The sequence below is a fragment of the Mirounga angustirostris genome, unplaced genomic scaffold (genome assembly GCF_029215605.1).
Source record: "Mirounga angustirostris isolate CCGP_5_RB_7025 unplaced genomic scaffold, mMirAng1.0.hap1 SCAF_8, whole genome shotgun sequence".
In the NCBI taxonomy this organism is placed as follows: domain Eukaryota; kingdom Metazoa; phylum Chordata; class Mammalia; order Carnivora; family Phocidae; genus Mirounga; species Mirounga angustirostris.
Genome location: NW_026991716.1, coordinates 31,627,933 through 31,654,824, shown reverse-complemented (window position 1 = coordinate 31,654,824; position 26,892 = coordinate 31,627,933). Strand labels below are relative to the sequence as shown.

At 55.4% G+C, this 26,892-nt stretch overlaps 1 protein-coding gene across 11 annotated transcripts in view; it reads right to left on the bottom strand.

The window, feature by feature from the left end:
• Positions 1–26,892, bottom strand: part of ANKS1A (ankyrin repeat and sterile alpha motif domain containing 1A) — a 184,322-nt gene that overhangs the window by 7,164 nt on the left and 150,266 nt on the right. For all 11 annotated transcript variants that reach the window (XM_064597489.1, XM_064597482.1, XM_064597481.1 and 8 more), the window contains 9 exons: positions 25,413–25,479; positions 20,105–20,211; positions 4,661–4,759; positions 3,700–3,852; positions 3,473–3,580; positions 2,103–2,267; positions 598–723; positions 293–364; positions 29–115 (listed from right to left, as the gene is read on the bottom strand). In XM_064597489.1, coding sequence (XP_064453559.1) covers positions 29–115; positions 293–364; positions 598–723; positions 2,103–2,267; positions 3,473–3,580; positions 3,700–3,852; positions 4,661–4,759; positions 20,105–20,211; positions 25,413–25,479 — 984 coding nt within the window. The remainder of the gene's footprint in view (positions 1–28; positions 116–292; positions 365–597; positions 724–2,102; positions 2,268–3,472; positions 3,581–3,699; positions 3,853–4,660; positions 4,760–20,104; positions 20,212–25,412; positions 25,480–26,892) is intronic.

The window sequence follows — 26,892 nt, the reverse complement described above, 5'->3', positions numbered from 1 at the left end:
CCCGCTAACAGAGTTGTGAGAAGCACACCTTGTTGGAGGCATCGATGAACTTGACACCTTTGTATGTGATGGACAGGATGATAGTGGGGATCTTCTTCATGTGCTCGGTGGATTTCTAGGGGAAGCAAGAAGTGGGACTGTGAATGCCTCTTCTCAAGGCCAAGCCCCCTGGGATCCCACAGGCCCCAGCCTCCGCCTGACCTTACACGGTGTGGGAGGGCCCGGGGGCTGCAGCGGGTGCCCCTGGTGATGCCTCCCATCCCCGCCAGCCGCCCCCCTGCAGACAACCTACCCGCATCTTGGCACAGGCGTCCTGTGTGGACTCTGTCCCTCGAAGATCTTTGATCAACATGGAGCCCAGATACTGAGGGAGTAGGCAGTAAGCGGGCTTAGGACGTCCTGTGCTATCATGCAGGGCGACCCAACCGATTTGGGACCATGATCAGATGGTTTCCTCTCCTCACTCCCTTCCCCGACCCTGGCTGGGAGGCCCCCCTTCCCTCTCGGGAGTGGAGAACAGCACTGGAGGCCTGGACCTGGCCGGGAGGGGCGGGTGGCAGGGAGGCCGGCCAGGCTGGGAGCGCAGGGGCAACTCACGTTGGCTTCATAACCGCAGGACTCGAAGATGAGTTTCTCTGGCTGGTGTTGCCAACTCTGCACTGGGGCGTAGGGAGCAGCCAGGCTGGGGGGCCGAAGGGTCAGTTTGGCTTCGCGCTGCTCTTCCTGTAGAACACGTGGAGTCACAGGTCTGCTTGCCCACTCCAGAGGAACTCGTGGGTTCCAGCACACCCAAGGGCAAAGAAGCCAGCCCCAGGGGTTCAAGGGCAGTGGGGAGGGCAGGAGACAAAAAGCCAAGCAGGTGCACTGGGGCGGAGGTGAGGCCTATCCACGCCAAAGGAAAGGTGGAGAGGCACGGGCCTGGGCCACCTGAGGGCAGGCGTGGTCGGGAAGGCTCTGAGGTGGAGACAGGAAATGAATAAAACCAGAGAGGGGAAAACAAGCTCAAAGCATGAAGGGTGGGGAGCGGGAGTCAGATCCCTGCAAGTCTCATATCCCCGTCAGGGCCCCTGGATCTGATTCTGGGGTGGGCAGGTATCAGTGCTAGGGAGACCTTTTATAGTATTCCCTGAGGCGGCAGCTGAGCTGGGGGAAGGGGGCAGGAGGCCACTGAAATCCAGGTGCCAGGTGATGGGGGCCTTCACTAGGGCGCTGGTCCAAAGAATGGGGAGGCGAGAAAAGAGTCAGGAAATATTTATGACTTCCATTCCCAGCACTGTGTGGAAGCCTTCTGATACACAGCAACTAAAACGGCTGGACAACATGCTTTGAAATCTTGTCAGATTCATGGCCGTGCCTGTGGAAACGTGAAGGACATCCCCAGGTGCTGGAGATGAGGAGTGTGAGTCAAGAGAAAAAAAGCAGTGAAACTGAAGTTCTCCTTGGCCGGGGGTGGGGTTTGGGGGTGGGGGGGTGAGGGACATGTGCCAATCTTGTGTCCAGCAGGCCAATTTGGGGGACAAGACACAAAGCCTGGAATCCGGGTGCAAGGCAGGAGGCAGGGCAGGTGAATACATCAGGAGCCCGGAACACAAGGCCCTGAGAAGGCGAGCGCGGACTGCGGGCTGGGGCGAGCCTAGGGCAAGGGCTTCAGGGCAGCCCAGGGCCCAGCAGAGGCTGGCGGTTCTGGGAGGGTAGATGGCACGGCTGGATGTGTCTCCCAGCCGCACCCGACGCTGGGCTGCTGGGTGTGGAGTTAAGGAGGGCAGAAAGCCGCTCTGGGGAACAGCAGGGCAAGCAAACGAGGGACCAAGAAGTGGCTGAGATGGGGCAGAAACCGGGCTGGTGGCCTGAGGGGCTGGAAGGAGAGGCTGCAGTCAAAGAGGAGCCAGTGGATCTGCACTTCTGAGCCACATAAGATGCAGGGGAGCCCCCTCCACCGGTCCGGGAGGGGAGGAGGCAGTATCTTCCTCCTGCTGCTGATCCAGGTGCCTGGATTTTCGTGGCCTCCTACCCCCTGCCCCCACCCCAGCTTCTACCTCAGGGGACACGGGGGCAGTGAAGGGCTCTGGGGACCCCCATTCACAGCTCCCCTCCGGCCCCACCTGGATTCTGAAGCGCTCCGCTCGAGAAGGTGCCACAGGGTCATGAAGACTGTCGTGCCGCCTCCTGCCCGTGTCCCCGGGAGGCAGCAGCAGGTCAGCGGAGCGGCTGGTGCAGGAGTCGTTCTGGCTCAGCGGGGACGATGTCTGGGAGAGCAAGTCTTGGCACTGTAGTGGGGGGAAATCCAGTAACACTTGGAACCCAGGAGGCCAGTCCCTGGATTGTGGGTGTCAGCCAGTCCTGGGGCGCGTTAGGGCAGGTGCATCAGTGAGAATGGACATGAAGCTAAGGGCCAACACCAAGCAGGCACCGAATGGATGGCACGCTGGCCCGGGAGCCCAGCCCAGGTACCATCAAAGCAACCGAACTCTTCCCGGAGCCAGGAAGCCCTGGCGACCCAGTCCTGCGGGCACACCGTCGCCACGGGCACCCCGGGCACCCCCACGTCACTAACACGCTCCTCGGCCTGGAGCCGCGGGGGGAAAAGGACGCTTACAGGGCTGGGAAGCTGCTTTCATACTCATCAAAGACCAAATCATCTGTTACAATTCACCGCAGCTCCCTGGGGCACAAGACCAAACCCAGAGCCCTTGCTTGAGAAAATATACAGCGCTGCCAGTCGGCACCCTGAGGCCCCGTCTCCGCGGTTTCTGTAACTGAGAGTCAGTGGTGCGTTTGCCCCTCAGACCGGGCTGCTGGGTGAAGGCAGCATAGAATGACGCCCTCTGGGTGAGGCTGCCGAAAACGGGAGGAGGGCGGGGGGCCCTGCTCCGAGCCCAGCGCTTGTTAGGGGCTCAGGCTTGCAGGCTTGGAACGGAGCTGGTCCCAGACCTCAGCTCGGCCCGAGTCTAACCTGCAGTCAGGAATTACCCAGCCTGAGCAACAAAGCATCTGTGAGGTTTTCAAGTCAAAGCTTCTTGAACCCACCCCGCTGCAGGGCTTTTACTTCAGAAGACTTGGGGAGGGCGCAGGTCCTGCCATGGATCCCCAGCTTTGTCTCAGGTTCACATCAGACTGTGCCCCGCTGCCCCCCGGCTCTGCCACAGCGGCTGGGATTCGGATATTTGTTTTCCTTTTTCTGACATTTTACTTTCTACTTATATTTAAACTGGACCCTTTATTATAGACGCCGTCAGGCTTCTCAGATGTAGACAGGAGGCACACAATCAATAAATGACCAGCCCAAACAACTCCTGCTCTATGCTCCTCTCACACACTGGGCCCGGGGGGGCAGAATGGCCCCGACAAGAGGGGACGGAAAGTTCCCGCCTCTACTACGGAGGTCATGCTGTTTCCAAAGAATGCCTCAAGAATTCTGATTCCTAGCAATATGAAGGGCACACCTATCCGTTTCCATCCCTCCCCAACTCACTCTCAGCTGGGAAAACCGTGGGGGCTTCTGAGGCGGCTCCTCGTAGGGCCTGTCTGCGAGGGAGGCAATGATGCGCTTGCGATGGCCGAGGAGATGGACCTTCAGGACCTGGACGGGGGCGGGGGGGGGGGGGCGCGGTCAGGCCATGTTGGCACCCACAGCTCCCCTCCCACCCGTGGACCGCACCCTTGGGGGCCAGGCCAGGCCTGAGCACAGGCCGCACTCACGTTGACAAGCTCCAGTTCCCAGAGGTTCTTCACAGTGTCAACAGAGCTGTAGCCACTGGACAGGAAGGAATGCACGTAGTCCTGCAGCCCCAGGGAGTCCAGCCAGGAGGGCACTGATGGGGGGCTGTTGCCGTCATAGCCCAGAGCTTTCACCTGTGGGGCGAGAAGGGGCAGGACTGACATCTTAGCACTCCTGGGACTAAAGCCCAGGACCCAGCGTCCCCTCCCTTCACCCAGCCCTTTCTACCGCTGCTCTGGTCTCGGCACCCCCATCTGTGAGGTGGAGAGCACTCCAGGCCCGGGGAAGACAGTCCTAGTGGGTACGGCTAGAGGGGAGGAAGAGTTTACAGAGGGGCTCCCACTGAGCTCTGACAAGGTCACGGACTTGGTGGGAAAACATGGTGTGTTCCTGTGAAGTGGGCATTGACCTCACTGTTGGGACTTGGTCGTGCTCCCCCAGCTCGGGGTGAGCGGAACAAGTAAGGGTACACTGGACTTATTAGCACCAGCAGAGTCAAGGGGAGAGGCTGGGGCTACCAGCCCCTGGCTCCCCAGGGAAAAAATGCCTCCTCTGCCCACAACCCTCTGCCTTCCTGGGGAAGTCGGTACAGGCTGGCCTGGTCTCCAGTGAGTCAGGGAAGACCCCAAAGAGGCTCCAGGTGACAGGTCAAGCCTGTGGGTACCAGGTCCTGTGCTAGGCAGAGGCCTGGAGCCTCCCTCTGGAGCCTAGACTGGGTCCTCAACTGTCCCTAGTCTCTACTGACTCTCTGGGGCCTCGGGATTTGGCAAGAAAGTAAACAGGCCTCTGTGTTGCCTGCTGGGTCCCCCAGGATGTGGGGCAGACACCTTGCAGTGATCTACATGCCCTGTTTGGAGCCAAGCTCCTTCCCTATTCCGGGTCCAGGTGGGGTCGGGAGAGGGCCGTGGCTTTGGCCGAGGCTGCAGAGCCGTCAGTGGTCACCTTGGGCAGGGACCGCGCCGCCTGCAGCAGCTTCCGCCGGTGCTGTGGGTCACTGATGCCGATCTCCCGCAGGTCTTGCTCTTCCATCACGTTAGACCCCTGACAGCAGAAGAGATTGACGTGAGCACCCTCCCAAACTGGTGGCTGGTAGCAGCCTTTCGTGGCCCCTCACCAGATTCTTCTCCTTTACTTGGAGGCAGAGGGGGACAGAGATCCTGGGCTCCTCGTGCAGGCCGGGCCAGCCACCGAGAGGTCTCGTGCAGGCAGGAGGCTGAGGGGAGCCGCAGACGAGTCTGCCCAGACAGCCCACTCCCGCCTGAGCGGCCCCCAGGCGAGCTGGGCCGTGCCGGGGCTCTGGAATGTGCAGAGGGCAGTGCTGCGGACGCGAGCTGACGGGGCCCAGGGTGCGCAGCGTGCCCAGCCCCGGCCCCAGCCCCGCTCTGAGTGCGTGCGCCTCTCTGGGAGGCAGCTTCCACAACCTCGGAGATGAAGCCCAGGGGGCCTCTCCCAAGCCTCCTCACAGACCTGCTTTCCTAACTCGAAGGCCGAAGCAGCACGTCAGGTAAGCAGCCAAGGAACCAGACTCACCCCAAGGAGGAAAGGAGTCTCAAGGCAGAAACGTCAGAAACAGGCTTCTGGGCGGCCCGGGAGCTGGGGAGCGCCAGAGCTGGGCCACTGACCGTGATGGGGAGGAGGGGGGCTGGCGCCTCCTGCACACCTGCCCGCTACTGACAGGGCCCGAGGCTTTGACTCGGACCACCCCATTTCACGCTCCTGACCCCGGTGGGCTGTCTTTCTCCATCCTCGTTTCAGGGATGAGGAAAACGAGGCACACAGGTCAAAACCATGCCGAGGCCACGTGTCTGGTGGTGGCGCTCGGATCTGGCTGCTCCCTGCCCCCCAACCTCTATGAGGATGTTTTATTCCTCACAGGAGTGTTGCCTGGGAGGTTTTATCAGATTATGATCCATGAAAACTCACAGGTTCTGCCCCGCTTTCAGCCACAGCGTGCCCCCAGAGGCAACTTATTGCTTTCCCGGATGTCCCTCCGGAGCCGGCTTCCTTTCCCCACAAACGGAATTCTTGTACATGTTGTTCGACACCTTATTCTTATGACTGAATACACAGGCATACCTTGGAGATATTCTGAGTTCGGTTGCAGACCACAGCAATAAAGGGAATATTGCAATAAAATGAGTCAAATGAATTTTTTGCTTTCTTAGGGCATATCAAAGTTATGCTTACACAATACTGCGGTCTATTAAGTGTGCAATAGCATTATGTCTAAAAAAACAACATACATTCCTTAATTACAAAACACTGCTAAAAAATGCTAACCACCATCTGAGCTTTCAGTGAGCTATAATCACTGATCACCACAAAAATATAATAATGAGGAGCACCTGGGTGACTCGGTTGTCTGCCTTCAGCTCAAGTCATAATCCTGGGGTCCTGGGATCAAGGCCTGCATCGGGCTCACTCACTCTTTCAAATAAATAAAATCTTAAAAAAATATATAATAATGAAAAAATTTGGAATATTGCAAGAATCACCAAAATATGACACAGAGACGTCAAATGAGTAAATGGTGCTGGGAAAATAGCGCTGACAGACCTGATCAACGCAGGGTTACCACAGACCTTCAATTTGCAAAAAATGTGGTATCTTCAAAGTGCAATAAAGCGAAGTGCAATAAAACAAGGTATGCCTGTATCTGGGAGACTGCTCCATATCAGTATAGGTAGACCCACCTCTTTTTGTCAAAGCTGCATGATCATCTGGGTTAGGGACATATTACAAATTATTCAATCAGTTCCCCACTGAAGGTGGACTATTTCCCATTTCAACTTTACAAACAATACCGCACGAATACCCTCATATGTGCTTCATCTCTAGGATGGTTATCAAGAGAGATTGCTTGGTCAAAGGGTATGCGCATTCAGGAGTCTAACACGTATTTACACTCCCGTCAGTGACAGGAGTGCTAGGTTCCTCGTACTGTCAGCAACAGGGCTTATCACCAGACATCTCTTATCATAAGAGCATCCCACTCACTGGGGCCCTCCCTCGTCTTTTCGGGTTTTATCAATCAAGTATGTACATAGCAATTACCACCCCATTCTATGTTCCACATGCTTGACACTTGCTAACCCGCTTAATAAAAGGGACTACTGTTACCCCCACTTCACAGCTCAGGAAGCTGAGGCCCAGGGAGCATGAATAACTTACGGGGGTCACATATGTAAGCATAGGGCCAGGATTTGGCCCAGAGCTCCTGTCCGTATGCTCTAGGACGCGTGGGGAGCATCCGTAGCTCCTTTTCCAGGAATGACCCCCTTACAGCCTTTGTGTGTTTATCTACAGAGGTGCTGCTATTTTCTATATTTGATATGGAGAAATTATAAAGTAAGGAAATTAACACCTTTTATATTATCTATAAATAATTGGTTTTTCCAGTTCATCATTTGACTTTCATGTTGGCCTCATTCGTGCAGAAATGTATTGGTCTGTACCTTGTAGAGCTTCCCTCAGTTCTGTCAGGCTTAGAAAGACCTCCCCTCTCCAAGATTTTTTAAAAAACAATTTTTGCATCCTGCTCTAATTTTAGTTTCATTTTTTACAATTAAATCTTTAATTTTTTTTTTTTCAATGTAAGGTTTAAGGGTTAGGATCCAGTTAATTTTTTTCTAGGTGGCAAGTTGTCCATCTCTTGAATGAGCTATCTTTTCCCTACCACTGAGATGACCCCTGATGTGTCCTAAATTCCTGTTTCTGGGACTCTTTCTGGACTTTGTATTCTACTGAGGTGTGATTACTTACGTCCACTTTACAGATGAAGAAGTGAGTAACTCATGCCAGCTCATGCAGACCATCACCCGGTGGCCTCACCTCTGCACCCGAACTACAGTGAATGCAGGTGTATAGCCTCCCAGGAGCCTGTGTGTGGTGACAAAACCTTTGCCCCACAGAGGGCACCTTCCAAGCCGTAAGCTCCAGGGAGCCCAGGCAGAGAGAGCTCTGAAGCCAGGCTGGAAGCTCTCTCTGCTCAGGCTGCAGAAGGCCCCCCGTGCCAAGGGTACCACTCCACGTCTGAGGCCAGCTCCTAGGTTACCCCGAACCCAGAGTCACTACCTGGAGCTCTTGCAGTCCGCCTGGGCCCAAATCTAGGGTATGCTGATGGGAAAGGCAGAGAGGCACGGCCACCTGCACAGACTATCTGCCCAACGACGAGGACACTAGTGAGGACCTGCATTGAACTGAGCAGTGCACCTCAGCAAGTTTCTGAAGTCCTGCTGTAGCCCCAACATTTACTCCCAACCCTTCACAAGCTTTTCAGGCAACATTAAGGCTGAACTGAGGGCTGACAAGCAGGAAGCCCAGATCTAGCTGGAGACAGGGCCTTCATTACCCGGTCAGGAGGACCGTATGCGGCTGTGAGGAGACAGAGGCAGAGGGAAACAAAATAAAAACACAGGATGGGATGGAAAATCCAAGTGGGCAGTGGCCAGAGCGTGTGCTGGGTGCAGGCAGCGTCCCCCGATTTCCTGCATGTGCCCCATCATCCTCTTGGATTAGTTTGTGTGGAGATTATAAGGTGCTCCAAATCCTCAAACGTGAGAAACATTCTGGAAGTTTCCACACCCTCTTTACTAAAGGGAGGAAGGGACCACTGCCTTTTAGAACCATCTTCACAAGGAGGGCAATGGGGGAAGAGAGACTTTCTACTTTACCTTCTACCACACTGATGTTTATACCAAGGGCTACTACTGTCCAGGCCCTGTGCTGAGTTCCTAATTAGGGAGCTAAGAAAGTAGAACAGCTCATTGGCTTAAGCATTTCAGTGAACAGAACTTTTCTTAGATTTAAAAAATAGTTTCTAAGTCTAAGAGAAATCTGAAACACATAAGTAGTCGACACTCAGCTTGGGTGGGTTCAGTTCCTGAGGAATGGAGGATAGGAGGACAGAGGTGGGACAGAGCACCAGAGCCTCCCCGTTCCAGGCTCTGCTTCAGCCCTCCGCTGTCCAGTCACTCCGTGCTTTGTGGGGTAGGTGACATGCAAAGGTGCCAGTGACATGGCTCCTGACCACGTCCCGGCACTGTGCAGGGACTGTGCATTCATCCCTTGAAAAAAACTCTGCCTATAAGCCTTTGAGATAGGAACTGCCCGATTATACAAAGAAACTGAGGCTCACAGAGCAGAAGTGACTTATTCCAGGTCACTGAGTTTGTGAGTGACAAAGGGACAGTTAGACCTTTATCTCATGCTCCAGGCTTTCTACTTGCTTAGGTGGGGTCTGCTGTAGACAAAGCAAAGTGTGGAAGGTGAAGGTAGCCGCAGCCTGAGAACCAGAGCAGGGGATCTGTCCCAGGGCTGGGGTGCACTTGGGCTCTGAAACTAATATCCCTACCACAGAACCTGCCTCCAACCTACCTGCTCTGCACCTCTGGAGCAGGGGCAGTGTTTCCTTCTTTTTACGGGTACAGAATCCCAACTCTTAGCACCTTGTGGACCCCTGGAGGTGGGGGAGGGAAGGGCTTGCCAAGGCCTCACAGTGAGGGAGAAGCAGGGTCAGGATGTGGTCCAGGCCTCTGCATACACAGCCCAAACCCTGGGCCCAGGGCCCTCAGCATCTAGGGGCCTAGAGCAGGCTGACTCAGGGAGAGGTCGGCCTGCCAGAGCTCAGTGCAGGATCGCGTGAACCTGCTCAGTGGACTGACTGGCACAATCACACACCATCATTCCTGGGTGTCCTTCCTTGAGAAGACACGAACGAGAAGCCGTGACTGTTGTGGTAGCTGTAATTAGTTCTACTTGCCATTTGAATGGTTTCTCCTTCCTGCCAGTATCTGTCACTGAGCTTCGCCAACGGGCGTAGAAGGTGGTACCTCAAACAGTGGCTTGTCAGTGCCGAGTGGGGTTTCCAAGGCCCAGCAGCCAGGGGCCACAGGAATGGAAGGAGCATGGACAGCAGGAACTGCCTCTGGGAGTCCAGGGGAGAGTCCTGGCAGAGGCGGAGGGAAGGGCTGGTGCAGGCCCCACAGCCCTTTCTCCCTAGCTTTCTCTGGTCCTCCAGGGTTCTGATTATCTTCAGAGTCTTCCTGACCACATGATTTTAGTAGAAGGAAAGACTCTTTTGCATCTTGAAAGGTATCTCACTTGTCAATATTTTGCTGGAAATTTCTTTAACTGCTGCGCAGGTCTTCATTCAACAAACAGTAGAAAAGGCCTAAGAAGGGAACATTTAGGAATGTGGCACATTGGTGTGGACCCTTCTCAGCCAAAAGGAAAACAGGCTGAGCTGCCTGCAGAGGGTCCCAAGGCTGTTATGGGCCAGAGACTCTTGCCTGCCTGTCTCACTCACAGCTTTGCCGCCTGCATCTCGAGCAACGCCCGGCATGTTGTCCGTGTGCCATAGGAATCTGCTGAGGGACCAGGGAAACTTATGGTTGGAGGGAACCCCATGGACATAAAAAGAAGAATCCAAAAAGCCAAAACCAATGCTGCTGACTTCACGACTGGTCTTTTGGAGTCCACTGTGAGGGACAAGGACGAGGTCTGGGGAGAGGTGGGGACGTGCTGGGGTGGGGAAGGGGAGCCCCAGGGATGTGTGGGGCTCAGGGGCGGGTGGTGGCAGGGTCCACAGGGAGTTTCACATGGAGGTGGGAAGAGGGCAGAGAAGTGGGTCAAGAGTTCCCCAGCCAAGGGAACAGCACATGACAGAAGCCACCCACTTTGGGAGCAGGGAGAAGTTCTGGGCGGTGGAAGCAGGGAGGTGGGTCTGGGCTTGGGGGCTGTGCCGGGGAGTTAGCTGGTTCTGCTCAGGGCAGAGAGAAGCTGTCCTGTTTAGTCATGAGGAAACGGAGGTTCAGCAAAGGACTAACCTGCCTGAGGTCACATAGATAGCCCTGTCCCTGCTATATTCAGTTCACAGAGCTGCCTCTTCCCAAGCCCAGAGAAGAACCAAAGCAGAAAGGGTACAGTCATTTGAACTTCACCCTATAGTCCTGACTTGTTTCCAGGCACACGGAGCTCAGCAGTCCTTCGGCAAAAGGTCTGAGCTTGGGGAGGTGCGAGCCAAGCTATGGTCAGGTAAACCGGAGCAGGGGTTGGGAAGCTGACTCCAGACCTGAGGATCAACAATCTACAGCAGCCCCAGCCCCTGCCCGTCATGAAAGCGTGGCACGGTGCTCTGCCCACCTCCGGTACACGGGGAAGCACTCGGGACAAGAAAAGGGGTTGGCCCCCAGCAAGCCCCGCCAGGTCGGAGGCCTGGGCTCTAGTCTGGGACCATCACTGAGATGCAAGGCCAAGGGATGTTTTAGCCCCTCCTCGAAGAAGACAAGCCCCTCAGCGTGGAGGTGCTGGGCAGAGCCCTGGCACCAGCTCTGGGTACTCCTTTGCTAGGGCCCCGATTCCATGGCAGACTGTGAGGCCACTCGGCCTCTCCCGGGGCTGGCCGATCCTGCTCCTCCTGCTGCTGGGAATCCAGGACCCAGAAGTTCAGGTAGTGTGTCAAGCCCCTTAAGGGCAAACACCGCAAACTGACCACCCGGCTCAAACTCAGCCCTTGTGGGAGCAATCCAGAGCAGGGCAAGGCCCACAGGCGGCCTGGGGGGAAGCCCAGACTGCTGTGGCCACGGTGAGCCACAGAGCCCTGCCCCTCCTACTCATTCTCTGCCCCCTCTCCCAAAGTCCTTCCTGCTCCCCGTGGGCGGGCCCCTTGCGCCCCAGACTGCCCGGGGCTGCTCGCCCCCTCTCTCTGCTGGCCCACCTGCGAGGATCCATGCGTGGTTAGCACAACCCCAGCCTCAGAAGGCGCTCCTGACTCAGACCAGGGCCCGGGACGGCCCAGCGCTGGGGCCGGGTACGTGCCCTAGGAATCGCAAAAACCCGCCTGTAGTGGGGGAAGCCACAGTGTCCGCTGGCAGGTTAAGTCATGGGGTGCCCGTAGACCCCAGTGCGGGCAGTCATTGCAGCTAGTCCTGAGAGACAGCTAAATGTCACGGGCAAAGGTGTGCGAGCAACACAGGAGAATGTGGGAAAAGCAGGCTGGCAGACAACGCACCCGGGCACTCCACATCCGGGCCCATCAGTGACCGAATGTCAGCCCCTCCGGGATCTGGCCCCCACTCAAACGAAGGCGGATACCGTCTGATGGAAGAGTGTCTCCTGGCAGAGCAGCCCTGGACTTGCCTCCTGAGGAGGTCTGTCACCACCCCTGAAGTGGCTTCCAGACTTCCCGCTGGGCCCGCCCCTCCAGCCTCATTTCCATATTCACTGCGGCCACTCTCACCTCAGTCACTTGGTCAGTCCTCCTGCCATCAGTCATAAAAAAGCAAAGACTCAAACCTCTTTTGGGGAGAAAGCATGAGACAGAGCTGTGGTCCTGGCCAGATTTCGCCTCTGGGGAAAGCCTGGCACCTCACCCTCTCCTCTCCAACCCGTCTCTGTGGGGAGGGATGCTCCCGAGGAGGTATCAGTAACAGATGATGGGCTCAGTCAGTGAGAGGCCCGCACACACGTCCACCTCTAGTCAGGCTCTGGGGCAAGTCCGCCCCCCCCCCCCACCCCGCCCCGGCCAGATCTGTGTGTGTGGAGGCCCTGACTCAGCGCCCCCAGGCCCCAGCTGGTTCACGGGACATTTACTATGCAGTCTCTTCAGGAATGTTGTCGGTTTCCACGGTTTTTATGGGGCCCTGCCTCTATATTCCCCGCATCAAAACATTTTTTCCTGAGTAGAAAAGTTATACAAGTTTATTGTAGTGCATTTTAAAAATAAATAAAGCATAAAGAAAAATGTAAAAGCCACCCACAGATCCATCACCTCACAGGAAAAAAAGGGGTACCATTCTGGTATTTTTTCTTTTTTTTCTGGTATTTTTTCTAAGAGAATATTTCTTAAAAGGTAGGATTGGCATCAGTTCTATCAGTTTGGTGTATTTTTCTAAGCTTTTATTTTAAAAACTTTTAAAAAGCAAAATTGGGATCATAGTATATATATTGTTCTTTTGTTTTTTTCCCCACATTCTCCTATGTAGCTGTCTTTCAGGACGGCTGCAGTGACTGCCTGCACTGGGGTCCACGGGCACCCCAGGACTTAAACCGCCAGTGGACACTGTGGCTTCCCCCACTGCAGGCGGGTTTTTGTGGTTCCTGGCACGTACCCGGCCCCAGCGCTGGGCCGTCCCGGGCCCGGTCCCCTGGGGCGCAGGTGGCTGCACACAGAACAGGTCCCTGGTCTGAGCCAGGAGCGCCTTCTGAGGCTGGGGTTGTGCTAACCACCTGTGGATCCTCGCAGGTGGGCCAGCAGAGAGAGGGGGCGCAGGAAGGACCTTTGGGAGAGGGGGCCGAGTGAGTAGGAGGGGCAGGGCTCTGTGGCTCACCGCCGTGGCCCCAAATGTTAATAACGATGGAAAACAGAAGCCATGCTCCCTGAAGCCTGCATGCGTTCACTCACCTGGGGGCTGAGGGCTTTCTGTGTGCCAGCTACACGCAAGGCAGCTGCCGTATAAAGGAAAAAGAACCTGTTCAAATAAGAACTGAGTTCAAACTCCAATTTTGCTGTTCAAGGTTCTTACACACTTAGAACCTTGTAAATAGGAATAAGCAACCCCCCCCCACCCCGATTCACAGGTTAAATAAGGAAGCTGAGCACTGACCTGCTGGCAAGAACCAGGTGCTCAAGGATGCTTCTTGCGTCTCTCTGTTTGCAGCTGTCTGGCCCAGCCCACCTGTGCCTGCCCTGGGGCTGGGTCACAGAACTTCCCAAACTGACACCTTCCCCCAGCTCGGGCCCCTGAGCCACAGGAGCGGCTCAGCCCTGCCCCGCACCCCCTGCTCTCCTAGCGATCCCCTACCCTGCTGCAGCACAGACCTGTCCTCACCCGGAAAGACAGAACTTGATGGTGACCAATGCAACCCGTTCCACAGAAGAGGAGGAAGAAGCACCAATGTCACCAGTTGTGTTTCGGAAGCCGGAGGCCCTCTCTACCCGTCAATCTCAGAAGGGCTCCTCCCAAGGATGGATGCCACGGCACCAGCGTCGGGACTCGCCTCCCAGTTTCGTGGCAACAACACCCCTTTGTGATCCTTGCTCTCCCAATCAGGTTCTTGGTGTCCCCATTCTCTCCATACCAGGCCCAGCATCCTTCCCTCCATCTGCTACCCATCATCCCCAAACATCTGCCTTTCTGAGGCCTTATCTGAGGTCAAGGTGCTGTATTCACCCCCCAAATCAGCCGTGGAAGTTAGCTAGGCCCAAGGCAGTCTGGAGTCAAAGGGTTCAGTTCCAAGACCACCCAAAGCAAGCTTTACACCATGGACCTGAGGACAAAGGCAATGTGTGTCTGGCAGAGAACGGCCGCCGCCTGCCCTCCATGGAGAGGAGAACATGCCACCTTACCGCCTTACATTCTTGCGGTCATGGCCGGTCTGAGTGGCTGTTATGTGTCACAACAGGGAACAGTGTGTCCCCTGCAGAACTTATGCCCCCATAAAGTAAGCAGTCAAATGAGATGCCATGGGACAGGGGATAAACAGGGGGGCACAAAATCTTATAGGGGGGGCCTGGAGGAAAACCCACATCTCCTGACTCCCAGTCTGGTTCTCTTTGCAAGTAAGTAGAACCTCAACTTTTCCCTTGAGCCCTTCTCCCTCCAGTTGACTTAACTGTGGCCTCAGCAAGCGGCTGACCTTCACTGAGTATCCTGTGGTGGTGGGAGGTGCAGAGCCAGAGGGCTTCGGTGGGGCCCCCAGCCAGTGCCAAGAGCTTACTGGGGTCTGATTCCCACCAGCTTCTTTTTCCAGCCTTCTGTAGAGTAGCTCCCAACAAGCAGTGGGTAGATGGAATGTCTGCCTGACCCAGATAGGCACCTGCAAATGATGCCAGGTAGCACCAGCTCACTCACTGGCTCACATGCCAGGGCCCTTCTTTGAGGGGACGCACTGAGCACAAGGCCCAGACATAGCACATTCCTGGGAAAGGAGATTTGGAGATTAGAGTGAGAGATGGGAGCCTGACTCGAGGCCCAGGAGACCCGCTTCTAGTCACAACTCAGCCATCTGCTTGAGGAGCAACCTTGGGCAAATGACTTAATCCGAGAGTCCTCAGTATGGAGTCTATGGACCCCAGGAATCCACTGATGGGCTCCAGGGATGCCTGTGAATACCTGAATTTTAACTGACAACTTGGTGTGTGAGGAGGTCTGTGCATCTGATAGAGACACATGGGCCCCTGGGCCCTGCCCCGTGGACTTCACTTTCTGCACATGTGCATTGGTGGGGGTTGGAATACGTGAACACTCAGACATCTGAGCTGCCGGCACAGAAACCCCTGTTCCTGCTCATGGTCAGAAACCACGGAACAGGGGCGCCTGGGTGGCTCAGTTGTTAAGCATCTGCCTTCGGCTCAGGTCATGATCCCAGGGTCCTGGGATCGAGCCCCTCATCGGGCTCCCTGCTCCGCGGGAAGCCTGCTTCTCCCCCTCCCACTCCCCCTGCTTATGTTCCCTCTCTCGCTGTGTCTCTCTCTGTCAAATAAATAAATAAAATCTAAAAAAAAAAAAAGAAAAGAAAAAAGAAACCACGGAACAGTCCAATTCCATCTTAAAGTGTACTTAGTTAATTTCACAGACATGAAGATAGTTCTCCGTTCCTTTCACTGTCAAGGGGACTGGAGAAGGCCAGAGCTGTACCGGGGGAAACCACAGTGGGACTCCAGCTGCTATCTCCCCAACCCCGAAGAACTCCACATGGTCTGGCAGACAGCAAGGAAGAGGGAGAGCAAGAGATCGCATGGCCTGGAAAGAGGCCCAAAGTGAGCCTGCTTGTCTCAAGGTAAAAGGGCTCAGCAGAGACGAGGAAGCATCTGGTGGTGCATCCACCCTTGAGATCCCCCGAGGAGTTAAGTGACCACAGAAATGAGTCAGCCCAAGAGGCAGGATCCACACTGTCTGAGAGTATTCCTTTCAAAGCCCAGCTCCCAGCTCCATGGACCCTCGAATGCCCCTAGTTGAGGAAAATCTCCCTATCGGGCCCTGCTTCACACTGGGACACAGAAAATTCTGACAGAGCAGCCAGCAGTGAGAGCACTCTGTGGGGAGAAGAGGGGGCTAGGGCAGCTGGAGAAGAAGTCGAGGCGGGGGGAGGCGTCTAGGCAGCAGTGCCGCAGCAGGCCCAGGCCAAGAGGCCCCTTGAAGCCTGAGAGGGAAGGCAGAGGGAGGGAGCACAGGAAGTCAGGGTAGGAAGCCAAGGGCATGGCCTCCCTGTGCACGGAATGGGCCCCCTCCAAATCGAGTGAGAAGCTAATCCCGGGACAGAGCAGGGAGAGAAGCTCCGGGGTCTGGGGACCTGGCTGGAAACTTCATAGAGGCCAAAGAAGAATGACCCCCTCCCCGAGCCTGTGCCGTTCAGCTCTCGGGGCTCGCTCCTCTTCACCTGTCATCCCTCCCCAACACATGGGCACAAGCTGGCCTGGTCTCAGAAACAGAGAGGAAAACAGTAGGAGCCTAGCTGCATGTGGCAGAAGCCTGTGGAGAAATAAATTGACAGGAGGAGCAAGAGGCCTCCATGACGGCGCTGGCTCTAAGAGGCGCTGGGCTTGCGGCTGAGTCTGTTTCTAACCCATCCCGAGCTGGCTGCCAGACTCATTTCCCTGTTCCGTTTGTCTGTCCGCCCAGCGTAGCCCCCACCACATGCCCGCTCTCCGCCGTGCCCTGTCATCTAAGGCGCAGCCCGACCCCAGGGGCTCTCTGCCTCATGAGGGCCGCAGCCAGAGGGCCCCCCATAATGTGGCCACCAAGGTCGCTCACAGTCGAGCCCAGCCCACCTCTCCTGCCTGGCCAAGGCCCTGTCCCCTCACTATACTCACTATACTGACCTCCTTACTCTCCGCAGACTGCTCAGGACCCACACTCGCCCCTCCTCTGTGCGGGGGCTCTCTGAGTACCACAGACCCGGCAAACCCTGGGACAGCAAGTGTGACCCAGAAGTTCAAAGCTGCACAGACCTGGGCTAGCACCTTGGCCCTGCCACTTACTGGCAGTGCCTCTGACCTCTGGGCCTCACAGCCCCGTATGAGACTCGACCAACGATACACCCAGGGCCGTGGGCCAGCTCAGTGCCCAGCACGTGGTCCACAGTCGGGAAGGTGGGTTCTCCTCCCGTGTTCCTGCAGCACCTACACACCTCACCACAGCACTTAACACCTGCCTGCTCTATTGTTTTTATCGCTTTATGTGCCTGTTTTCCCAGCTGGACCATCAAGTTCCTTCCGACACATGCATTACTTGCTTTTCTGACTTCAGATCCATTCATTCATTGTAGGAAATGCAGAAAACCTATTACATTCCAAAAAAGAGAGTAAGCCACCTACAGTCCTCCTTAGATAACCACCGGAAACATTTTGGATGACCCCCTTGCACCTCTTGTGCAGAGAGATTTTCTTTTTTGAAAATTAAGATCATATTGCATATGGATTTTTGTGTCTTGATTTCTTCACTCAACAATCCAAGGTGAGGATGTCTCCACATCAGACATTCTTCAAAAACATTTTTTTAACATCCACCTAACACTCCAGCATGTGGAGCACCATCACTGACTCAACTGCCACCCCGTGAAGGGAGGTCAGGTTCAGTCCTTAGACAGGGAGACCTGCACCAGCACGCGTGGAGCTACCAACTGTCCCACCGTGTTAATCAAATGCATTTCCTCCCTTCTCCTAAGAAAGCCCATTTCCCGTGGACAAGACTCGGGGTGAAAAACGGAACTGGCTGTGATGTATGAGCCAGTGTTGTGGGCTGGCTGGCAGAGGCGGGAGCCAGATTCTTGGGCCCTGTCTCCCAGGGCCTGGCGTCGGCCAGATCAGCTAAGGGAACACCCGGCAGCTCCCGCTGCCCTGGCTGTGACCCCTCCAAATTGAAGGTGCTTTCTGCCCATAGGCAAGGGAGTGTGAATAAAGTTCAAGGTGCAATGCTCAGTCATCCCATCACAGGAGGAACAGCCCAGAGTAAGAGGATGTTGGACCTAGACAAGACCAGACCTAGGAGGGCATGACAGAAAGTCTTCAATTTTCTAAGGGGCGTAAGTGTGTTCTCTGTGGCCCAAAAGGTACACCTGGGGCCAAGGGACAGAAACTACAAGGCAACATATATTGGCTCAGCCTGAGCAACGCAAAGAACGAGCGGCAACTACTTTGTAAGGTGGTGAATCCTCTGTCACTGGAGAGCATCAGGGCCAAGATTATCTGGAAGGGCGTCAGGCACAGATGATGAGACCCGCACGATGGTGAAGCCCCTCCCACCCTGACACGGAGCTGTAGGACCCCGCCACAGGGAAACGCTACAGCAGTGCATTATCTGTGAAACACTCTTCATGTCCATATGTTCCTCCTACATCTAGAGCCCAGCTCCCTGGAAGCTACTTGTTCATCTTGTAGAACACTCTCCCGGGCATTTGAGAACCAAGAAAAACATTTGCAACCTACTGAAAACCCAACTACATGGACATATACCACAGCTAACGTTACGGAAATTAGACCATATGCACCGAGAGAATGTTTCTAAATAAAAATGCCCCCCTTCTTGTGTGTTTTTTCCTTTTTTCTGGTTGCTAAAACAATTAGCCTTACAGTCCATCTGGCAATTTACATGCAATTACCCATGATGCTTTGCATGGCTCCTCAGGCCACTCTAGGTATCAGAAGTAACATGCTCAACTGAGGTGTAATCAGCATTCCTTCCTGTACAGACTCTGCCTGCCAGTGCCCCACCGGAAATGAGAGAGCAGTGACGAGGAACAGCTCGTGCCCAGGGCAACAGGAGGAGCCTAGAAAGGTCCTGGAAAGACTGAGCTGCGGGCCTCCCTTGATGAGTGTCCTTCCCCGAAAGAAAGACACATTCTAATAGAGGCCCTGCATCCTGTGTGGATGTTTGGCTCAGGGCCAGATTTACCAAGATGCCCACCTAGCTACTTTCTGGGCATGAGCACAGGGAGGGGCAGGTAAGCGGTTTTAAGAGTCTTGATGTTCGAAGGTTGGGAACCTTACCCTTTCCAAAATTAGCAGAAGGAGGGTTGAGAAGTCAAGAGCTCAGCCTCTAAAATACTGAAGCACAGGGAGGGGGACGCTGTGAAGTCCACAGCCTCCTCACCCTTGCCTGACAGCTGGTCTGGTGAAGGGGGCGTGCTGGGAGAGGGAAGGTCCCTCAGCACTCAGCACCAGAGGCCAACTGCCCCAGCTCACTGGCTGAACCACCACCTCTATCCTGGGTTTGTCGGTCTTCCCCCAGCACCGTGGGGAGTCAGGGGTTAGGTTATAAGAACCATAAATATACCCAGGTTAACTTAAAAAAAAAATTACTATTTAAAAAACTAAGATTTTTAAAAGCTGAAAAATAACTGGCCCTAAGCTGGCTTTGGAAGGGGGGTTTGCTATAGATTTTACTGTCTGCCCTGGAGATGGAGATGGCCCAGGTGAGGCAGGCCTGTCCTAGTGAGGGTTCCTCCTGGCAGCCCCAGGCCAGCACCCTGGGCAAGCTGTTATTCAGAAAACACCAAATGCAAGCCCATCAGTGAGAAACCCAGAGGGACCCACACTGGAGCTAGGAGCTCTGGGCTGACTGACCCCAACCCTTTTACTTTACCTAATCTCCAGAAGGGCTTCCAGGAGAGGGAGGCTCATGGGTACCCTGCCTGAGCTACTTTCTGGACTGACAGAAGGAGCACTGGATCCTAAGTCCAGGGTCCCAGCCAGGCCCAGGCTCCACAGGCAGCCTGAGGAAAAACACCTAGATTTTTCTTTTTCTTTGACATCTTGCGTTGTGTAAGAAGACAGTATAAAATGATACCTCAGAAAAGCAACTGATCCTTCAAACCGCCAGTTCAGCCTCTCCTCTGGGCCATCCCTGAGGTTAGGATTCCCTGAGGCTGCATGGCCACATTCCCCACCCCGGATGCTTGGCCTGGGCTGGGCAGGGAAGAGGCCTTTCTGCTGGACAATAAAGGAAACTTCTGGTATCCAAGAGAGATGGGACAGGGAATCACCACAGGGAACCTGGCTGTCCCTGTCCCGTCCACCAGAACTCCCAGTGTCTGACCCAGAACAAGACGGCCTTGAGACCTCACCGCACAGCACATGGTCTGAAGCCCGAGAGGGGGACCAGCGAGGGGCAAAGGTCTGCAGTCAGGTACCCTACCTCTTGGGACACAGCCTTGCAAAGAGCCCGCCCGACCGAACTGTTTCGGGGAGCAAAGTTGAAGGGAACAGAGTTTAGAAAGAAGGCACGCGACACTCGGCTAATTTCCCGGATGTCTAAGTCACTTCCTTCACGCTTCGCTGGGATGCAGGTCTACGTACTGTTTCACACTCCAGCAGGGGCCACGGGAGATCAGAGAAGCCCGGTTCCGCGGGGCTGCACCCCACCGAGGAGGCCTCCGGGCACTTACCAGGAAGCGGACATCGTCAAAGCCATTCAGAAGCAACTTGCTCTCATACTGCTGCAGCCCCACCGCCTCCAGCCACTCCCCGACGCTCTGCTCCAGCGTCCGCGAACCTGACGAGAGAGGAACCGGCAGACGCTTGAAAAGGGAAAAACCATTAAGGCGGTAGCAGCGGCACTCTGAGGAAGACAGATGGCACTGCCACATCATAGTCATTACCATAAAGCAGCCAGACTATGTACAAGAGACCAGAGGGCAGAGGACCTGCAGCTCCTCTTCCGGGTGCCGGCCAGGGGCAGGACGGCCCGGGCTGCACCCCCCCCCCCCGCCCCCCAGTCCGAGCTGCTCCGGGGCTGCGGCGGCACATGCACGGTCGCCGCCCACAGGTCGGGGGAGTTCCTCGTCAGCGTTCACGCTGAGGTATTTCAGGAAGTCTGTTCCCACGGGCACTAGAGGGGCTGGGGGGCTCCTCTCATCCATGCAACTTCTGGAGCCCCCGTGGGGCCGTGGGCGAGGGGCACGTCCTGTGACCTTGCAGCACACACTGGTCAGGAGGGCGCACGCATCTTCATGCAGCTGAGGGACACAGGCACACAGCGAGGGCTCCGGGAGGGAAGCAGCGGCGGCTGTTCACGGGGACCCAGCACATGCAACGCGAGCAGCACAGAACCCGGCAGGGGGAGAAAAGAGACTTTTACTTGTTTTCCCCCAGCAGTCCCGGAATAAGCAAACCATGGCCACCGGCCCTTTGTGCTCAGAGGCTCAAGGCAGAGGGGCCGAGAGTGCGGCGCCTGGGCCGCGCGGCCCGGGGATTGGGCTCAGGTGCGGCTCAGCTGTGACAGCGACATCGCCCTCCTTCGGGCTGCGCGGCCGGCGGGGCCAGGAGCCCAGGCCACAGCTAGACTCTGGCTGCTGGCGAGCGGGGCGTCTCCCGCGCCAGGGCGCTGTCTGAAGGGCTGCCTTCCCGGGCCGGGCTCTCTTGCCGGGGCTGGGCATTCATTTTCCTCTTCTGAGAGTGGCTGTTCCTGTGACTCGCCTGCCTGCTCAGGTGGAAAGCAGGCAGGCAGATCCAGTTCTTGGCTAAAGAAGACAAAACCCAGCCCGATGAAAGAAAGGGGAAAAGGAAGCGGTCCTCTGTCAGCTGAGCTGTGGCGGCTTAAGTCTATTCACGTTCGGCGCTGTTCTCTCTTTGGCTGAGTGGTAAAGACAGCAACTGTCTTCCCAGGGTCTCCGGACCTTGACGTTCTCCTCGGAGGGCAAGTGTGGAAGGGACGACATGTATCTGCTCTGCTCCTCGCGCCGGATGGGGGCGTGTGGTGGGGTGGGGAGGAACAGAGTTCAGCCCTCCCTGCAGACCTGAGCTGAGCCCCTAACCCCCACCTACTTCTCTGGATCTCCTGGGCAAGAACAGATAAAAGAAGGGGAAAAAAAAACCAAACAAAGAGGAAGGGAGGAAAAAGAAGAACCAACTACGAAAACATCACCTCCAGAGAACTCTTGACACGGTGAAAGTCATTCTGTTGTTTTCCCGGCACTTTCTGCCCTTCAAGGCAGGTCAAGGCCAACTGGCTTGGTGGTCTAGGAGCCCCGGGTGACCCACTGTCCTCGGCTCCCCCTCCTCTGTCCTCTGCAGAAGAGCTGGTGGTCAGGGACCCGGCGGCCGTCCGACGCACGCTGCAGCAGCACTCCAAGACGCTGGGTCCCCTGCCCTTGAGCGGGGCTGACTGCTCCAGGGAACCTAGGCGGCGGGCTCTTGTGTGCCCACGGAGTCAAGTGTCCCCGGCTGCTGATTCATTCCTGCTTGTAATCCCCTAGCCGGGCAGCTGTGGTCCTGGCTGCTCCCGGTGGATGTGTGCGCTCACAGAACCGCAGCAGAGTGCTTTGTCTGGAGGCTCCTGGGCTCCACGCTGCCTGCTGCCAGCCCCACAGCCCTCGCTCGCTCTCATCATGTCTGGCCCTCCCCTTCTCCCCTCCCCACCTCCTCCCTTCCACGCTCAGGAAAATACATCAGGGATCGGACATCGGAGCAGAAGCTGCTGCCGCCGCCGCCGCCACCACCACCAAGGGAAAAGGACACAGCAGCACAAGCACCAGAGCAAAATGACAGGTTCCCCGGCATCTCATGTCAGCCAGCACACATACGTATGAAAGGCGGAGATGGGGAGACTCTACCTGCAGCTCAAGGGGCTGGAAACAGCTTATCGGGGACAGAGAAGGCACATTCCTACAGTTTGGGCCAATAGTTTCTAGGACAGCCAGAGAAGGGGACAGAGGAGTGACACAGCCCTGAGGGCACAGCCCACAGGTGAAGTGACCCGCGCCCCCACTCACCACGTGAGAAAGATTGTGCCTCCCTGCCAAGAGGACAAGCCATTGGGGCATAACAAAAACAAGCGACGAAATAAAGACGGTCCACCTAATATTCCTCAGGTGAGCGAGTGTACTCAACACCTTGGGAAGAGACTTCTCCCTGGGCCCGTCGGAACCCAGGGGAGAAGCACCAGGCCCAGAGCAGGCTCCTCACTATCTAGAGGAGGGCATGGGATGGGAGGCACCAAGGAAAAAGGCCCAAACCCCAAGTACAGCTGTGAAGACAGAAAATGTAACATGTAGAGACAAAGACCCAGGGCCCACATGTCACCCTCTAAACGTGCTGGGGGATGCCTATAGCCCAACACACTGTAGTTGGCCTTGGTGAAGAAGGGGGCTCTGTGTGCAGGGAGATCAGGCCCCAGAGGAGCCTGCAGTGAACGGCTACTCAACAGCTAAAACGGTTGGCTTTAGCAAATGAAATCAAGTGATCTCTTCCGCTGCTTGACAGACAGGCCTTTGTTGAAGGCAGCCAGAGGCCCGGGCTAGTGGGAAGGCTCCCCCTCCGGGACCCCTGACAGTGGAATGAGTTGTGAAACCTGTCTGTTGGGGATTCGGGTAACTAGCTCCAGTGCTGGAAGCTCAGGGTCCCAAGGCCCAAGACAAGAGTAAGACTCCAGTTCCACGTAGGGTCTCGCCCTTCAGGACATGATCCTCTGCGAAACCAGTCACACTGAGCAATCCTGTGCTTAGCTAATGGCTGCCTGCCGGAAGGCCTGCTCCTCCTCCTTCCAGGCTGGCAATGCTAGAGCCCAAGCCTCTTCTCCTAGAGCCAGAAACCTAAGGACAATCTGGACCCTGCTACTGACTATCCAAAGTAAGCAAGAATTCTGTTCTCGTCTGAGCTGAAAGCTGGTGCTCCCCGAGGTCCTGGGGAAAGCCCCCTCCCAACCCATCGGGTGGAAGACAGAGTTCAGGGGCAGAGCTGAGTCTACTCTCTCCATGCTTCCTGGCCTGGCAGCAGTCCAGACACAGGGGGCTGGGCCTCTCTGCGGCACGGGTGTGCCCACCCTGGACTCTCCTAAGCTGCTGTATGGAGGATGGCTCAACTCAGCGGTGCTAACACAGGGCTGTATGCTGGGATCCAGTGACGCAGGGGGGTAACCAGACCACCTCTCACCACTCACACGGGTCTGTGGGGGTAAGAATGGTGGGTGGGACCCACAGGGCAAGGAAAGAGCTCAGTGTCACCACCCCGAAGGAGAAGGGCTCTTCCAGAAATGTGTTTTCCAGAGGTGCTGCCACATCTCCTAATTTACCAAAGTTGAGAGGTAATGGCCTGCTCTGACCCACACTCTCAAGCACATGCGCTCCTTGGACATAGAGGGGTACAGGGAAGCAGAAAGCAGCTTCAACTGAACTATCGATCCCATTCCTGACTGTCCCCAAAGCACAGCTTTGAAAACTAGCAACGGTGTTTGTCTCAGTATTGAGCATCTATTCCCAACAAACACTTGACTCTTGATAAAGCCCGCACACAACAGAGTGTGAGATTGTTTATCTGAGTGTGGAGCCAGCACGTGGAAACAGAGCCACAAACTCTTAGCCAGAAAAGCCACCTCTACAGACCCCAGCATGAGCCAAGACTGAAAGAGATGGACCACACCGGGCTGGGCCCTCTCTGCTAGGAGCCAGGGAAACAAGGTTGCTGGAGGGAGGGGGCTCCAGGACCCCAGCTGGACGAGTGGTGGAGGGAGACAAGCCAGGGGAGCAGATGCTCCTCTTCTCTAGGTTTTTCAATACGATTAAGTAATTATTTCATGGACAAAAGACGAGCAGAGCTACCATTTACCTCTTTTGCTCAAGTTTTTGTATCTGGTACTCATTCCCAACAAACCTATGAAGTAGGTACTATTATCAAATGTTGTAGCTCGGGAACTGCGGGCTCACAGAGATTAAGTGACTCGCCCAAGACCTGTAAGTATCCAGAAGCAGAATTTGAACCCAGGGCTGAGGCTTCAGAGCCCATGCTCTTTCCATAAGCACCGCGGCCTCAGCAGCAACTTTCTCCCCGAGCTGCAACTAGAGGTGTCACTTGGGCTAGGAGGCCAATCCGGGCTGGAGCCTCCTGAATGAGCAGGGAATCCCACCCCTTCAGTTAGAGAGGCATTTCTCAATGACAGGGAGAGGCCAAGCCCCATGGAGCTGCTCTCAGCCTGGGAGTTCTGGTGGCAGGGGGTCTGCAGATGCTTGGGGGAAGGGATATGAGACTTGCTCCGGCAAAGAGGCACCTTTAGAAATGTCACCTCAGCTGAGAAAAGTAACACAACCACAATTCTATCATCAAGGAAAACAGCTCAGATATGGCCTCTCTAGGTGCCCACTTCAAACAAAGGAAATTGAGGCCGACCTCACCCTTGGGCTTTGAAAAGAAAAGCATGCCCAGAGTAGGGGTGATCTGGAGTAAAAATGATGAGCAACTAGGTAAATGGAAAAATGCAGAAAAAGACATAAGGAGGGGCACAAAGCCACCCCCTCCAGGTGACGCAGGCTAACAGTCTGACCCCACTGATCCGACCCAGTGCTCTGCTACCAGCATGGAGCAGGCAAACGCGAGCTACTTTCTCACGAAGGGCTAGTGCCACAGCTGTCTGGGAAGTGGGACAGACCAGCACTGAGGTGCACTCCAATTTAAGCCCATCGAGAAAGCCTATGTTTACAGACATAATTATGGATAAGTGACAACCATTAACTTTAAAAAAAACAACGAAACCTTCCTAATAGGTGGGCCTAAAATGCAACTCCCCTCCAATCCGTCTAAAATAACAGCTCGGTGCGCCATACAGATACCTGAGGTTCTGAACTGCAGGAGCATGGTGTGGGCTGAGGCTGACCTCTCTCACCCACCACATGTCTGTCTTCTGGGTCAGAGGACAAAAAACCTGAGCCAGAAAGGAGCCAAAGGTCTGTGTTCCACAGGGAAAATGGCTGCTTGGTACGATACCTGAGATCTTCTGCTGTTCCTGAGAAAAGTCAATCCCTTCGCCAATAGAGCTCATGATTTTCTCAATCTGGAACGGAAGAAAGAGGAACAAAAAGGAGAGGTTGTCAGGCTCAGGTTAAACATTGCCAGCTCACCATTAGCACCCACGGCGGGGTGCAAGGGTGGGGGAGGCCCTCCAGGTCTCTTCCAGATAATTCCAAGGTCCAGCACCAACCTGCAACGGATCAGAACTCTCTGCCGCTCAGATCAAGAAAGGCCCTTCTGTGACCACAGCCCAACGGGGGCGAAAGACAGTCTCCGAGGAGAGGGAGTGGGAAACCACCTGTGCTCAGCTGCTGGAAATGCGGGCGAATCTTCCTTCCGAGGCATTTATGTATCGCACCCTGCAGCAGTTCCCCCAGCCCAGCAGAGACGGGGCACAGGGGGCAACAGCAGGCCAGGCCTGGCACATTTCACTGCTCACACCAGAATTTAAATTCCATGAGAGCAGAGACTTGGCCAACTTGGTTCCATGCGACACCCCAAGTGCCTAGAGCAGTGCCTGGCAAATGCTAGCTTTCAACAGACAATTAATATTGCCTGGCTGCCAGCTCTGAGGGCTGAGGACAATTTTGAGAGCTGAGACAAGCAGAGAACCTGAACACGGGAGCCTCGTAGAAGTCAAAGTGAGGCAGGCATATAACTCTGATCAGAGACTCTTTTACTCCCTGAAGGTACAGAAATGTATCCTTCCTCCGGATCGTAGCAGAGCAAGCTGGTCTCGAAGCATCCAACGACTCTAGCACTGCCCCCTGTATGGACCACCTGTTCCAGCCATCTGGCTTTAGTCACCCTGAGCCAGAGCCAAGCCCCCCACTCCAGGAAACCTGGCCAGGGGCAGGGCAGGGCAGTAAGGAGGCAGCCACCTTCTCTTCCTCTCCTCCTCCTCTTTTGGGTTGCAGCGATAATGAGCTCATTCATGGCTCTTTTTCCAAAAAAAAAAAAGGAAAGAGAACCTTTCGTACCAGAGCTTGGATGTGTTTTCTTCTAAGTGCAAGTAAGGAGCCTGGGTCTGACAATCAAAACAAAAACAAAACCAAAAACCACCACCACCAACTTTCCATCCAGTCTCCAGCTGGCAGACAAAGATGGCGCATTTGACACCCAGCAGAAGAACACTTCCTTCCCTTTGCAGCCAGGAGCTGTGGCTATTTTCCTCCGGCCACAGAAATGCCTGCCGGCTCCAGCAGTCACCTGATTGCCTGTTAACACGCACTGGGAACTCCATCCCTGAGCTCAGCAACAGCCAAGAGAAACACAACACAGCTGACCTGTGGAACAAGCGGAGGTGTGCCTCTGCTTACTGGCCCCACGGCGCAGAGGCCAGCACAGAAGTGGGCAACGCTACAGCAGGTCTGTCCCGCCCCCTGAAGAAAATGCCTTTCTCCTTCCCTTCCTAGCACATCACTTTCTTTGGCCTCCACATTCCTCCCCGCCCCCC